The 16683-nt window shown below is 37.8% G+C and overlaps 1 protein-coding gene across 1 annotated transcript in view; it reads left to right on the forward strand.

Annotated features, from left to right (window-relative positions):
* Window positions 1-808: 808 nt before the first annotated feature.
* The window catches only part of si:ch73-335l21.1 (insulin receptor substrate 1-B), a 55932-nt gene continuing 40057 nt past the window's right edge, over window positions 809-16683 (forward strand). Inside the window, exon 1 of the mRNA XM_056259339.1 lies at window positions 809-1541. Within this exon, the coding sequence (XP_056115314.1) occupies window positions 1193-1541 (349 nt within the window). The 5' untranslated portion in view covers window positions 809-1192. The remainder of the gene's footprint in view (window positions 1542-16683) is intronic.

Genomic DNA, 16683 nt, shown 5'->3' on the forward strand with positions numbered 1-16683 from the left:
AAAACATTCATACAACATAAACCAAAATTACTAAATAAACCAACAACACAAACTGCTAAAAGCAAAGAAAAAATAAGTTCAACAGTAGCTCAGATAAAACCAACAAGAATCATGAAAATCCAAAGCATAATCTATTCATGCCGCACTGCATGCTGGGTAACTTAGTACATGTGCACTGGAGAAATACAGAATGATGTTGTTTGTTTAAAGTAAATAGTGTTTTCCAATACTGTAAACTTACAGTAAAACCAAGGTTTTTTTGACAACTGCACTTTTTTTTAGTGCAGTTAGATAGGAAAAGTCCTACTTTGAAATGTAAAAGTAATGCAATTATTAACCTGGAATATACTGTAATTTCACGCTAATTCTTAGTTCATGTTAACTAAAGTAAGCAGTTGACTAATGAAACCTTATTGTAAAGTGGTACTGTTTTAGTTAATGGGAAAATTGACTGGAAGCAAAGGGAGCAAATGAATATATATGTCATTAAATACGTACTAATCACTATTAGAGTCTAATCAATAGTTAGTGACACTGAAAAGGATTCTCGCTTTAATAAGTACTGCTACTAACAAAAGGGTTAAGACCCTTTAAAAAAAGTGAAATTTGTTCAAGGCAGTTTTGAGTCAGGACAATCTAGAGGCGAAAGAAATCCGATTGTGGTCCGCAACCTCGTGCTCTGCACAGCTCTCTCTCTCTCTCTCTCTCTCTCTCTCTCTCTCTCTCTCTCTCTCTCTCTCTCTCTCTCTCTCTCTCTCTCTCTCTCTCTCTCTCTCTCTCTCTCTCTCACACACACACACACACGCATAAACTACAGCAGACTGATGATTGACAGAGCTTCACACAGTAGCAGTGAACGCTGCGCTGGAGAGGAGGGGTGACAGGGACCTGTCTACTGTACGCTCCAGTAATGAGATTATTCAACTCAACTAAAGCTTCTTCTAAATAGTAGTATAGTTGCGCTGTTTCCCGCACATGTGCTCGCGTGTGCGCGTTCTCGTCCTGCTCAGGAAAAGCGCAGCGTTTGATGACAGGACTTTTGGAAAGAAACTGCTTGTTGGACCCTCTCTCGCCCAATGCGCACATGACTTTTCAGAAGGAACGGAGGTTGCGTTTGTTGTCGTTTGCGACTTTTAACGGGATTTAACTGTGAGCTATTCGCCGTGGTTGAGCGAAACAGACCCCGCGAGTCATGGAGAACCAGGCAGATTTGCAGAATAGCACCGAGGACGTCCGTAAAAGCGGGTATCTCCGCAAGCAGAAGTCCATGCACCGGCGGTACTTCGTGTTACGGACGGCTTCTGAACGCGGCCCGGCCCGACTCGAATACTATGAAAGCGAGAAGAAATTTCGAGGTAAAGCTCCCGTGCCCAAAAAGGCTCTTGCGCTGGAGACGTGCTTCAACATCAACAAACGGGCCGACTCGAAGAATAAGCACATGATAGTGCTCTACACACGGGCTGAGAGTTTCGTGGTGGCGGCGGAGAACGAGACGGATCAGGAGGAATGGTACCAGGCGATGGTCGAACTTCAATGCAAGAGTAAGTCTGGGAAATGTGTGTGAAATTAGGTGTTAACGTGCCACGCTTCGTTTAATTGCATCTTGCATGTCAGTGCATCTTAATCCGCCTGGGTAATGAAATAAATAGTCTACGTGTGAAATGGTAGATAATAGCACAATGTTGTTAATAGAATGATGCGTCTCTTAAAGAGATAGTTCACCCCAAAAATGAAAAAAAAAATCATTATTTACTCATCCTCGAGTTGTTCCAAACCTGTATGAGTTTCTTTCTTCTGCTGAACACAAAAGAAGATATTTTGAAGAATGTTTGTAAACAAACAGTTGATGGACCACATTGACTGTGTTACTATAGAAGTCAATGGGGTCCATCAACTGTTTGGTACTGTCATTCTTCAAAATATCTTCTGTTTTCAGCAGAAGAAAGAAATTCATACGGGTTTGGGAAAACTTGTTGGTGAGTAAATGATGACAAAAATTTCATTTCTGTGTGAACTATCTCTAAAGTTTACTAGTCGTTCTTTCTGTCAGACAGAAGCAAAACCAGAGATGGTCTTATTATTGGTAAAACTACTTTGCTTGTACATTCACTGTTTTCTGCGCCGTCGGTGTCTCTAATACAGCGAATTCGTATAATGACAGTGGTATCAGAGTAGACTCATACTACTATGATAATGAATCAATAATAACATCAAAGAAACACGAGAACGGGCACACAGTGAAACATAATGGCTTAAAAACGATAAATTAAAAATATATTTGTGTCATATAATTCATATATATAGTATGGATAAAAAAATTAATGAATTCATATCACCTCTATAGTGTCATCTTCTTGTTTCCGATCTTTCTCTTATTGGTTCATTAATATTCAGTGTATTATTAGCATATCTTATTCAGAGCAGCGCAATGACAGGTATAAAATTAAGTCTGTCAGGGATTTACTGTGTGTTTTTTCATTTGGATCCGCCGTAAAAAGCTGTATAAAGCTTCTACTAGATCACTTATAATGTTCCACACCTCATGTTTGTCTACTAAAATTTCTCGGAAATATATTTTTTGCAGCTTTTCATCAGCAGAACAATCCAAAAACTCATGAAATAACAGTAATCAAAGATAAGGTCTATATACTAATCAGAAATGTAGGCTACATTTAAAAAGTATACATATTAAATTCAAGATATCTTTGGTCTAAAAAGTTACTAGTATCTAAAAAATAAGACCTAGTATCTAATGAATAAGTACTAGTATCTAATGGAATAGATATCATGTAAATAGATACTAGTATGTTTTAAGGATTAAATGTTAAAACAGCTTGCCATACATCCTCCACAGCCTTTCTCATTGCATTAGTAGTACAGCTGCTGGTGGTGGTGTTGAAACAACAGTGTTTTTCTTCCTCTCCAGCAAAGTTTGCCCCCAAGTTGGGTAGTGGGGCCTCCTTTGCTGTCGAAGAAGGGAAAGACTGTTACTGAAGCTCAGCTTGGTCCTTATCCACACAACCCGAGCACATGTTATCATGTCTTCTCACTAGGGCTCAACTTGCGCAATGTTATGACGTTACACTTTCCATTTATATCTGTTATTTAGGCGAATTATTCAATGACTTTACTAACAGTGATCTCTAATAATGAGATTTAGTTCAACTTTTGTAATTGGCAGACATTTTTAATCGGTTGACGTTCCGAGGCGTCAAGGCGGTTTAAACTAATTATTGTGATTTTTTTGTGATATATAATCTGTAATAAATTATAAATAATAATAGTTCTTACAGCGATAGAGACAGCGATCAAGCGGCCTTTGCTGTGGTTACCTTGACAAATAGCGATCTTGCGATAGACTTGATATAATAATAGACTTGGAATGCAATCTATCTTAAACGATTGAAAACTATACTTATTTGAATAGCCTATATCCCAACAGGTTTCTTTCTTGCAGTTTGATACTATTGCAAAGCTTTCTTCATTCATTTCTTTTGGCTGCTAGGCCTATACAAATGATCAACATTTCTGTGATACTAGTGTGGAATAACCCAACTCTATTCAATCTCTATTAATGCTACCTAAAAGCTGCAAATTAAATCACACGGACAATTGGTATTTAAAAAAAAAACTGAATATTACATAACCCGTCATAGAATAAACTGTACTGGCGAAAGCAGGTACACTTGCAAAGAGTAAACAGAGAAAAAGGGCAGTGACCGTGACTCCTACAGCAATTACACAGCCCCGCATGTTCCTTGGCTCCAGGAGATACAACTAACAAACCCAACATGTGACGCAACCCTTGCAAACCAATATCAAGAGTCCAAGGTGCTATTACTGCATTACATAATGAGAGCATAATGAACGCACCAACCATATGCCATACCATATGTGCTATAATATCTCATATTACACAGAAACGTGCAGATACTGAAAAGGTTTTGTTTGCAACCAAAGGATGGAATTTCACATATTTACTCTGAATGCAATGCAAAGCCTTGTTGAATTTACATGGGATAAAGACAGTGACAGAATATGTGTGTGTGTGTGTTAAGGCAGGGATGAAAGGTGTAAAGGAGATGACGCCGTAACAAGATGTGAGGTTCAGGCACTCAGGCTATAGAGACGGCCCTCCAGTTGTCGTCCATAAACCCCCAAACTTAACAAGCTAAACAAACCAGTCTACTGATTGGCTGTTAAAACATTTTGACATCTGTCTTACCTCTATACTTGCTCTCTGCTGCGCTTGACCTGTTGATGGGCATGACAACTGCTAAATGACCTGTGGGAATGTTTTCCGTACTCACTTTTACACATCTTAATGCATTTACTCCCTGTCCATATTCTTTACAGACATTACTAGGCATGATGATTGGGAATCTGTCCAACGGTAAACCCCCCCCCCTCCGTTCAAATTACACTGGGGATGAAATTTCAGTGGCCGCTTTCATCCGCTTTGATTCATTCATATGCTATTCATCGAGTCTGGGGTTTGTCTCTATAGCCTGGTCCTTCAAACATTTGTTTTCTTTCATACTGATTTATTCAATCATTCACTTGCATGAATCAGTGTTAGTTATCTCAACATATTGACTTAACTTGACTTGCAAACGCACTGTGTATTCTGTTTATTAAATTATATGGCTTTTAAAAACGGTGTTTTGATGAATGCATACAACTGAGATTTAAGGCGAGACACGGCAGGCAAAAACATATTTTTTTTCACTGGTCAATTTTGAGATTTCGGGATATTTGTCTTCAAAAACATGTCTTCTTTCAGACTTGTGGTGAAAAAAAGTCCGAAATACACATTTAGGTCTTTATTTTACTACACTTCACTACTACAGCTCTCTCTCTCTTGTACAATGTTGTCGGATCCAAATATGGTCATTTCCTTTTTATCAGCAACCAATTGTGAAAGTAAAAGGGCGCAAATGCGCAATCTCATTGGCTGATGCTAAATCTTTAAAGCCCGTTTTCTCCAAATGACTTTACTCTCATACTCCAAGTCTGAAATCTCCACTTCTGTAGCACCTATACACACCAAACTTTCCAGTCTTGTACCTAGTTATATTATGAAGACATTTACAGAGGGATTTGTAAATATATTATTCCTAGCCCGATTTATATAACATTTTATTCCAAAAAACATGGCAAAAATAATTTTTTAAGGCTATTGACAGTATATTCTGATTTATAGGATAACAAAAGTAGATATCCATAAATCCCTCTGTAACTTTTCCCCCATCTAATATGTGAACACAATGAAGAAAGAATTTTGAACCTGGCTCTATCCAATACTCAGATTTCATTTTTTTAAATATATGCAAATTAGCGCATATTTAATTAGATAATGCCTAATTTGCATATTTAAACATTAAATTACAGAAAACTTGTAATACATTTTTTTCTCATCTTAATGTAGGTAATCAACTGGAAAAGTTTCATGGTGATATCTGCTAGTTAAAAAAAATTCCCTATTCACCTGTAGTGTCTCGCCTTAACTGGTAAATAATCATGATCTGGGATATTTACTGGCAAGCACAAGAATTTGCACCCTGATCACCCATTGCACTGTGGGTAGGGAGTTAAGTGGGGCAAACAGTTGAATATTTTCCCTTTGACTAAGATTTTGGACTTTCAGCTGTCTATTTGGTCAGTATATTCATGACTAACCACATCTGAACATAGGCTAGACCACAGTCATTAGAAGCATCAACAGTGGAAAGTTTAGAAAACAGCGAAGAACAATGCTGAACAATTTGGTTCGGGGCTGAACTTAACAAAACATGTTTGCAAAAACAAAGCTAAAAAAAGTTGCTGTTAACTATTTTTTCAAATAGAGAAAATGTTTGGAGGAGTGTTTATCAGATGAGCCAAATAAACGTACATTATTGTGCAAAAGTTTGGGTTCAGTAAGTAAAAAAACGATTTAAACGATATTTTTTTTTTCAGAAAGAATGCATTCAATTAATCAAAAGTGTCAGTAAAGACATTTATGCTGTTCTTTTGAACTTTTTCAAAGAATCCTGACATTTTTTTCATGTTTTCCATACAAATATGAAAGGGATGGTTCACTCAAAAATTAAAAAATTTAATCCTTTACTCACCCTCATGTCGTTCCAAGCATGCAAGACTTTCGTTTATCTTTAAAAAACAAAGCCTAAATTCAATCTGTTCATCATATAAAGCGATCGAGTCTCGTCTGAAAATTTGGACTAAACCGCTCAATTCATATGAAATAGTTTTATGATCTTTTTGTGTTCTGAAGATGAACGAAAGTCTTACAGGTTTGTAACAACATGAGGGTGAGTAATTAATGACTGAATTTTTATTTTTTGGCGAATTATCCCTTTAAACAGCACAACTGTTTTTAACATTGATAATAATATTTAAAAAAAAAAAATCTTGAGCACCAAATCCTCATATTGGAATGATTTTTGAAGGATCATGAAACACTGAAGACTGGAGTATTGATGCTGAAAATTAATCTCTGACATCACAAGAATAAATTACATTTATATTATAAAATATAGTCAAATAAAAAACCATTTCAAATTCTTATAATATTTCACAATGTTGCTGTTTTCACTGTATTTTTGCTATTAAAAAAATGCAGCCTTGATGAGCATGAGAGACTTTAATAACCAAAAAACCCTACTGACCGCAAACCTTTGAACAGGAGTGTGTATGTGAAAGAAGGAGGGTCCTGGGAAACTCACCTGCATTCCTGGTGTCGTGTGGATTTCGAATGCCAAATTCAATTGAACAAATACCAAGCAGCCTCGCCGCTGTGAGCAGATATTCAATGTTCGGTATTTGTACAGCTGCAAACAGGGAGAAGAAATTAGGTTGAAGGAACTAGTTTTCTCACCATTGGCACCTCATATGAGCAATATTTGCAGGTGAAACCCACTTTACTCTACAAGCCGGAGCCGCTGTCTGGTATTTTTTTTAGAATCAAATGCTACTTTCTGGCTCAATGACTCAATAAAAGGCATTTTATTCATTTAAATACATTGTTTAGTCAATTTCAAAGATAAAGTCATGCATGTAGCCTATTCTGACTAAATGTTTATATGGAAACAGTAATGCCCTTTGTGAAATCAAACAAATCTTTCTTTACTTTACACAGCACCACATCACAACGCCACTGCCGTCTCAAGGAAAACACTGTGTGTTTGTGTATTTGTACAGTGTGTGATGCCAGTCTGGCTCATGGCTCAAAGGTTAAACTTCCCTAAGCCTCACTCATCTCCTTAATGTGGTGGTAATTATTGTGTCTGAGATCTTGGACACACACACACAGCCAACGGTAGAGCTTGTTCTATTTTAATGCTAAATCTGATGTAATGAAGCAGATCACAGAGGGCTTTATTCAGCTGCAAGGTTCCTACTGTTTGACCCTCATGCACCCCGTATGTGCTGCTTAAACATGACCAGATCCTGAAATGTAAGCCTGTGACGAAAATATCCATTAGGCTCCTCACTGTACAGTATATAAAGCAGTTCTCAGGACCAGCCCAGCAACAGCTTCTCTCTTTCTGGTTGTATTAGGCTCACTGTAAGTGTAAAAAAAGTAATAGTTTGAAGTCGTAACTAAAACAAAGATTACGGGAGTACGTTTAACAAGAAAATACTATTTCAGTCTTTCTACTTGAACATTTCGCGTTTAATTCAATATTTTAGTTGCCGTTTCTTTGTAAATATTTGTGAAGTTTAGTGAAATAGTTAATCCAACACAAAATTATTTTCAGTGTTGCTCTGGATACAAAGTCTGCTAAATTAATACATTGTTATTAAAAGGCAAATGAGAAGAAGCACATATGTTTATGTTATCAAAGGTGACTCACAATAGAGACTGAAGATTCGTGACAGCGAGCTGGAAAATGTATATTAAAATACATATTTTAATCATATTTATGTTAATCTTAATTAATATTTACACTGTTATATATATAACAATGTATGTTTTTTATATATATATATATAAAGTATGTATGTTTGAAAATTAATGAAATTAATTACATATTTATTTAGAGCGTATTATAATTATTTATGAATAAACAAATATATGAATATATATATATATTTTTCAAATAATAATAAGGAGGTTTATATATATTTGTCAAAAATATAAACATTAAATATATATATATGTAATGTATAAAAAAGCTTGTGTTAATCACAGTAGTTCCTACACATTTATTAAATTTTTCCAGATTTAAATTTGCAAAACTCTCTGTAGATTTTTCAGACCATATTTAACATAAATGGTTCTTACAGCATTATATTTGGTATAGCTTTTTTTTTCATTCGCATAACATGCATATATTCACCTCTGATTTGATACTGTAAAAGAGGTTTGATTTTGCAGGATCACCATAACAGCAAAGTACAGTCTGAGTGAAGTTCAAAAGTTTTGCGTAATGAAAATGTGTTGTGTTCAACAAGCACTAAATTATGACAAAGACCATTTTATTCCCATTTTTTCCAAACTTATCCAGATTTGAAAATTACTTTCCATACTTTTCCAAAGTGCACAAGCTGGATCCCTGAGTAGTGATGGTGACCTCATGAGCTTCATGCAGTCAGTCATGCTGATTCATGATAAACACTGCAAATCAATGACACATATAAGCCTAATAAGTACAGAGAACCGAATACAAATAGCTCAGGGATTAACATATTAGCCATTTTGGCCAGTTTTCCCACATTATACAGACCTTCACACATATGCACACGATTTGTTGACTTAATTTTCTTGTTTCCTGATTTAATTTAGAAAGGAAAGAAAAGGAAATCTATTGTTTTGTTTCATTGTTGATATCTGAGGGCTGCAAGTCAGAGTAAGGTTGTTGGGTTCAGTTGGCCAGGGAGATATTTCTTAAAGGGATAGTTCACCCAAAAATGAGAATTCAGTCATTAATTACTCACCCTCGTGTCGTTCCAAACCTGTAAGACTTTCGTTCATCTTCAGAACACAAATGAAGATCTTTTTTAATGAAATCTGAGAGCTTTCTGTCCCTCCATTGACAGCTACACAACTAACTTTGATGCTTCAAAAAGTTCATAAAGAGATCGTAAAATTAATCCATATGAATTGAGCGGTTTAGTCCAGATTTTATGAGACTCGATCGCTTTATATGATGAACAGATTTAATGTAGGCTTTTATTCACATATAAACATTCATCAACTCACACATCAGTTGTGGTGAAAGGAAGCTCAAGCATGTTCAATGTTACGCATCACGTTTGAGCTTCAGCAAGAACCAATGAGGTTCATTCTCGTGTTACGCATCACGTTTGAGCTTCAGCAAGAACCAATGTGGTTCATTCTCGTGTTACACATCACGTTTGAGCTTCAGCAAGAACCAATGAGGTTCATTCTCGTGTTACGCATCACGTTTGAGCTTCAGCAAGAACCAATGAGGTTCATTCTCGTGTTACGCATCACGTTTGAGCTTCAGCAAGAACCAATGAGGTTCATTCTCGTGTTACGCATCACGTTTGAGCTTCAGCAAGAACCAATGAGGTTCATTCTCGTGTTACGCATCACGTTTGAGCTTCAGCAAGAACCAATGAGGTTCATTCTCGTGTTACGAATCACGTTTGAGCTTCAGCAAGAACCAATGAGGTTCATTCTCGTGTTACGCATCACGTTTGAGCTTCAGCAAGAACCAATGAGGTTCATTCTCGTGTTACGCAGCACGTTTGAGCTTCAGCAAGAACCAATGAGGTTCATTCTCGTGTTACGAATCACGTTTGAGCTTCAGCAAGAACCAATGAGGTTCATTCTCGTGTTACGCATCACGTTTGAGCTTCAGCAAGAAGGTTCATTCTCGTGTTACGCAGCACGTTTGAGCTTCTCCAAGAACCAATGAGGTTCATTCTCGTGTTACGCATCATGTTTGAGCTTCTGCAAGAACCAATGAGGTTCATTCAAGCATATTCAGTTGAGTTTGCTGATCAATGTTTAAATGTGATTTGAATAAATGCCTAAATGAAATCTGTTCATCATATAAAGCAATCGAGTCTCTTCAGAAAATTCAGATAAAAAGTGTTTGAGCTTCAGCAAGAACCAATGAGGTTCATTCTCGTGTTACGCATCACGTTTGAGCTTCAGCAAGAACCAATGAGGTTCATTCTCGTGTTACGCATCACGTTTGAGCTTCAGCAAGAACCAATGAGGTTCATTCTCGTGTTACGCATCACGTTTGAGCTTCAGCAAGAACCAATGAGGTTCATTCTCGTGTTACGCATCACGTTTGAGCTTCAGCAAGAACCAATGAGGTTCATTCTCGTGTTGCGCATCACGTTTGAGCTTCAGCAAGAACCAATGAGGTTCATTCTCGTGTTGCGCAGCACGTTTGAGCTTCAGCAAGAACCAATGAGGTTCATTCTCGTGTTACGCATCACGTTTGAGCTTCAGCAAGAACCAATGAGGTTCATTCTCGTGTTACGCATCACGTTTGAGCTTCAGCAAGAACCAATGAGGTTCATTCTCGTGTTACGCATCACGTTTGAGCTTCAGCAAGAACCAATGAGGTTCATTCTCGTGTTGCGCAGCACGTTTGAGCTTCAGCAAGAACCAATGAGGTTCATTCTCGTGTTACACATCACGTTTGAGCTTCAGCAAGAACCAATGAGGTTCATTCTCGTGTTACGCATCACGTTTGAGCTTCAGCAAGAACCAATGAGGTTCATTCTCGTGTTACGCATCACGTTTGAGCTTCAGCAAGAACCAATGAGGTTCATTCTCGTGTTACGCATCACGTTTGAGCTTCAGCAAGAACCAATGAGGTTCATTCTCGTGTTACGCATCACGTTTGAGCTTCAGCAAGAACCAATGAGGTTCATTCTCGTGTTACGCATCACGTTTGAGCTTCAGCAAGAACCAATGAGGTTCATTCTCGTGTTGCGCAGCACGTTTGAGCTTCAGCAAGAACCAATGAGGTTCATTCTCGTGTTACGCATCACGTTTGAGCTTCAGCAAGAACCAATGAGGTTCATTCTCGTGTTACGCATCACGTTTGAGCTTCAGCAAGAACCAATGAGGTTCATTCTCGTGTTACGCATCACGTTTGAGCTTCAGCAAGAACCAATGAGGTTCATTCTCGTGTTGCGCATCACGTTTGAGCTTCAGCAAGAACCAATGAGGTTCATTCTCGTGTTGCGCAGCACGTTTGAGCTTCAGCAAGAACCAATGAGGTTCATTCTCGTGTTACGCATCACGTTTGAGCTTCAGCAAGAACCAATGAGGTTCATTCTCGTGTTACGCATCACGTTTGAGCTTCAGCAAGAACCAATGAGGTTCATTCTCGTGTTACGCATCACGTTTGAGCTTCAGCAAGAACCAATGAGGTTCATTCTCGTGTTGCGCAGCACGTTTGAGCTTCAGCAAGAACCAATGAGGTTCATTCTCGTGTTACACATCACGTTTGAGCTTCAGCAAGAACCAATGAGGTTCATTCTCGTGTTACGCATCACGTTTGAGCTTCAGCAAGAACCAATGAGGTTCATTCTCGTGTTACGCATCACGTTTGAGCTTCAGCAAGAACCAATGAGGTTCATTCTCGTGTTACGCATCACGTTTGAGCTTCAGCAAGAACCAATGAGGTTCATTCTCGTGTTACGCATCACGTTTGAGCTTCAGCAAGAACCAATGAGGTTCATTCTCGTGTTACGCATCACGTTTGAGCTTCAGCAAGAACCAATGAGGTTCATTCTCGTGTTACGCATCACGTTTGAGCTTCAGCAAGAACCAATGAGGTTCATTCTCGTGTTGCGCAGCACGTTTGAGCTTCAGCAAGAACCAATGAGGTTCATTCTCGTGTTGCGCAGCACGTTTGAGCTTCAGCAAGAACCAATGAGGTTCATTCTCGTGTTACGCATCACGTTTGAGCTTCAGCAAGAACCAATGAGGTTCATTCTCGTGTTACGCATCACGTTTGAGCTTCAGCAAGAACCAATGAGGTTCATTCTCGTGTTACGCATCACGTTTGAGCTTTTGCAAGAACCAATGAGGTTCATTCTCGTGTTACGCATCACGTTTGAGCTTCAGCAAGAACCAATGAGGTTCATTCTCGTGTTACGCATCACGTTTGAGCTTCAGCAAGAACCAATGAGGTTCATTCTCGTGTTACGCATCACGTTTGAGCTTCTGCAAGAACCAATGAGGTTCATTCTCGTGTTACGCATCACGTTTGAGCTTCAGCAAGAACCAATGAGGTTCATTCTCGTGTTACGCATCACGTTTGAGCTTCAGCAAGAACCAATGAGGTTCATTCTCGTGTTACGCATCACGTTTGAGCTTCAGCAAGAACCAATGAGGTTCATTCTCGTGTTACGCAGCACGTTTGAGCTTCTGCAAGAACCAATGAGGTTCATTCTCGTGTTACGCATCATGTTTGAGCTTCTGCAAGAACCAATGAGGTTCATTCTCGTGTTACGCATCACGTTTGAGCTTCAGCAAGAACCAATGAGGTTCATTCTCGTGTTACGCATCACGTTTGAGCTTCTGCAAGAACCAATGAGGTTCATTCTCGTGTTACGCATCACGTTTGAGCTTCAGCAAGAACCAATGAGGTTCATTCTCGTGTTACGCATCACGTTTGAGCTTCAGCAAGAACCAATGAGGTTCATTCTCGTGTTACGCATCACGTTTGAGCTTCAGCAAGAACCAATGAGGTTCATTCAAGCATATTCAGTTGAGTTTGCTGATCAATGTTTAAATGTGATTTGAATAAATGCCTAAATGAAATCTGTTCATCATATAAAGCAATCGAGTCTCTTCAGAAAATTCAGATAAAAAGTGTTTAAAACACTAAACTGCTCAATTCTTATGGATTAGTTTTATGATCTCTTTATGAACTTTTTGAAGCGTCAAAGGGTCAGTTCCGTACCTGTCAATGGAGGGACAGAAAACTCTCAGATTTCATCGAAAAGAATTTCGTTTGTGTTCCAAAGATGAACGAAAGTCTTACAGGTTTGAAACGACACGAGGGTGAGTAATGTATGACAGAATTTATAAAGCAAACCCTTTAAAAATATAATTCTAGACTGAGTCTAAAGATAATGGATTAAGACGTGGCAGCAATCACTCACCAGCTAAAGCACCACTTAGACCGAATCAACTTCTGGGAAATGACTGCACTTCTCCTGGCTTAAACAACAAAGCAGCGATTTTCACAGAAATCTGCTTATTTTTTCTATTGCTTGTTCACAGTAAACAGGAGAGTGGCATTAATCGTAGGCGTTTACGGTCCATCTTCCCTCCCTTCCCGTCCTCTTTCCATGAATGATTTTGTTGTCACACTGTACACAGCAGAAATGTTTCTAACGCTGCGGAAATTGATTATTTTTAATGTTTTGCTGAATGGTCTTTGCAGTTCTTATCAGGAACTTAGAGTTGTAAAATCACAAAACTTTAATGAAACATCCACTGATGTATAGCTCCAATTTTGGTTGATTAAAATAAAGTTAAATTAGGGTGGATTAGAACCCAAAGTCCCCTCATAGTTGAAACAAAAACATCACCACTGACAAACGATTATAGTCAGCTCCATGTACAGTAGCAATTAAGTTATCAAATTAAATATGTTATATAATAATTTTATGGATAATTATAATCGGAATATTGTTTAGATGTTCTGAAGTTTCAGTTCAGAAATAAGCAAATATACTGATCTCACTGGACCAATGCATCACATAAAATATTTACTTATAGTCAAGTCAGGATTTTTATGGCTGATAACAATTACAGATTTTTGAATCAAAAGAAAAACAATCATGATAATCATTATTTAAGCTTTTATCACACGTTCTCTGCTCATGGTTACTGTGTAATACTGTACTGTAGCCCTAGTTTTTGTTGACAAAATATTATAGGTTGGTTAATTGATCATCAAATAAACAAGCATAAAAAAATTCATTTTTTAATACACCAAAGTTTGTCCATATTAGAATGCATAGGCCAAAGAGGAAATAGCCTACATGGGGTTATGTTAGATTAATATTCAACTATAGCCTATGTGATTTTTAATCGTTATTGTAATATCTAAATATTGCAAATTAAACCATTCACTGCTTTTTTGTGAGTTGGTAATATTAGTTCCTCTCTTATTTGTTCTCCCGGAGCTTTAATGGGGGGAACACGAGCTCGTGAGGGAAGCGGACAAAACAACTCCTACTAAATAATGTCGCTTGCTTTGGAGTTGTTTAATAAAGGTGTTTAAATCGTACACGTAGTAAACACAAATAGGCTACTAACCCGTTGATATTATTATTTTACGCGCGCCTGACGGATACAGAGACGCCGCTACCAACGGTTAACTTACACAAGCTCAAGTCAAATCTCTCACCTGTGGTTCACTGTTGAATCAGGTACGTTGTCTTACTAATTTTGGATGATGTTCCCCTATAATGTATTAATTTTGAAGCTAATATGTTTGAGTATTTCTCTCTCAGCACATCTTAAAATATCAAGGCATAAAACAAAAGTGATGTGATTGTAGAGTCTGAGTCTGCGCCACTAGCGGCATTACACGGAATTGCAATGTTTTATGCAATGTCCATCTCATAGCGAATGATAGACAGTAGACACCCATGAGTTTTATAACATTTTCATTAAAAATACACCATACAATCCAAAGTTGAGAAAACTCAAAAACTTGAGGCAACTAGCTTCAAGACATTTGTCAGTATGCCCGATATATTCAATACTCAACAACAATTAAAGTTGGTCAAACAGAAAAAGGAGTTCTATATGAAAAAAAAGTTTTTTTACAGTGGATCCAAGTTTAATAAGCTTGTATTTATGTACAGCTGAGCATTAACATTACACAATAGATTAGTGCAGGGATGATCACCCTGGTTCACTTGACAAAACCCAAAATGATTTTTCCATTGGCTTCTGGATTATTGCAGAAAACAAGGTCTGTGACTAACAAAAGCTTATGATTCTTACATGTTTTGTTCATCATGATAATCTTCACAAATGAACACAACTTTTATGAATTTTGAAGAGTAAATACAATTGGCAGAAGTCAAAAGCTAAACATATATAAACAAACAACACCACGATCGCATGACTTAGTAGTAGCAGTTACTTCTATAGGCTACAACTAAACACGTGGAAAATACTCCACTGCATTGGAAGAATCTTCACCGAAGATTACTTACTCTTAATGGTGGCTTGACTTCTGCACCAAAATGTAATCAAAAACACTTAGCTATAACATGTCTAAAATCTAAAAACCAAACATTTATATCATCATAATTCCCCATGCTTTGATAAAGGTTTAAGTTTATTAAATTATTCAAATGCATTATTAGTTATCAAACTGAACTTGCTCAGGATGTTCAGGATGTTCTTCACTGTCAACTTTTGCAGTGTTATATGCTAGGAGTGGAACTGGCTTGTAAATGAAATCTGCTTGCGTAAGTGTGTGCTGATTGGCCAACATCAGCTGCTGGTGTGGACAGCAGACTCGTCCTCTCGCTTGTTACATCTTTCATCACTCCAGCTCGAGTTTGGCAGAGTGAGAACCACTAATATGCTTCCATGTGGCACTGAAACTGAAAACCACAGGCAGATCTGGAAACTTCATGATAATGCTGACCAGCAAAGGGTTCATCTGGGTTAACGTGGCAGTGCCAGCATTTGTGTGTTTTTGTGTGTGTGTGTGTGTGTGTTGTGATAACAGAAAACACATGTGTGAAAGGAACTTAGAAAGATTGTGTGTTTGTGAGTATACAGGGGACACTTGGGAATTCGTTGTGGTAAAACTAGATAAACTATTTCAAACTGCCCCAATTATGCTATTTTAAAGGTTCCTAATTTTTAGTTTTGGAGGTCTGCTACAATAACATATATTGCACATCACTGAGTCTGAAAACGGTTCGTTTGAAAACTCAGACTCTCTAAACCCCTCCTTTCCGAGAGCTACTCTGCTCTGATTGGTCAGACGGCCCAGTCTGTTGTGTTTGGTCTACAGCTTACATCGTGTGTCCAAAACTAAATGCCCATTACCAGCTCCAGATCTTCCTCAGCACTTGATACACAGTGATACGAACGATGGCATTGGTTTTTCCGCATCAAGTCCTTCTGAAGTGCATCACAGTGGATTCTCAGCGCTGAAAACAGCGTCTTCTCGACATGAACAACACGCACCAAACTCTTCCAGTCTCAGCTACAACTACATGTGTTTGAGGGTCAAAGTAGATGTTGTTCACAGGCAGCCAATGAACACCATAAACTAGCATTGTGCAAATGAGTTACATTGTTATGTAGGTTTGTAACAGGAAGTGAGACTGGAATTACCGACGCCTCGTTTCATCAGATCAGAATCGATTCCTTCTTTTAGGAGACAATAAATGTATTTTTCGTGCACTTTGATCTTTAAAACTTTGCAGACCTTTTACATTCACAAAAAGCGATATTACACACTGCATAAAAGGTAATATTCAAAAATAATAGGGGCACTTTAAAGGTTGCCATGTGAAGGTTGTTTGTAAAGTTGTGAGCCTTCCCAGTTGGATCAAGATCACTCAGTCCTTGGAAGATATTTGGTGCAGAATAATCTCTCCTTTCTCTTCATTATTGCAAATGATGGCTTATATATAATGTATTCATGTTGTGTTGTTTAAATACTTAATTTAAACATAACTTGACAATAA

This window comes from Rhinichthys klamathensis, unplaced genomic scaffold (assembly GCF_029890125.1).
Source record: "Rhinichthys klamathensis goyatoka isolate OS25496 unplaced genomic scaffold, OSU_Roscu_1.1 h1tg000165l_1, whole genome shotgun sequence".
In the NCBI taxonomy this organism is placed as follows: domain Eukaryota; kingdom Metazoa; phylum Chordata; class Actinopteri; order Cypriniformes; family Leuciscidae; genus Rhinichthys; species Rhinichthys klamathensis.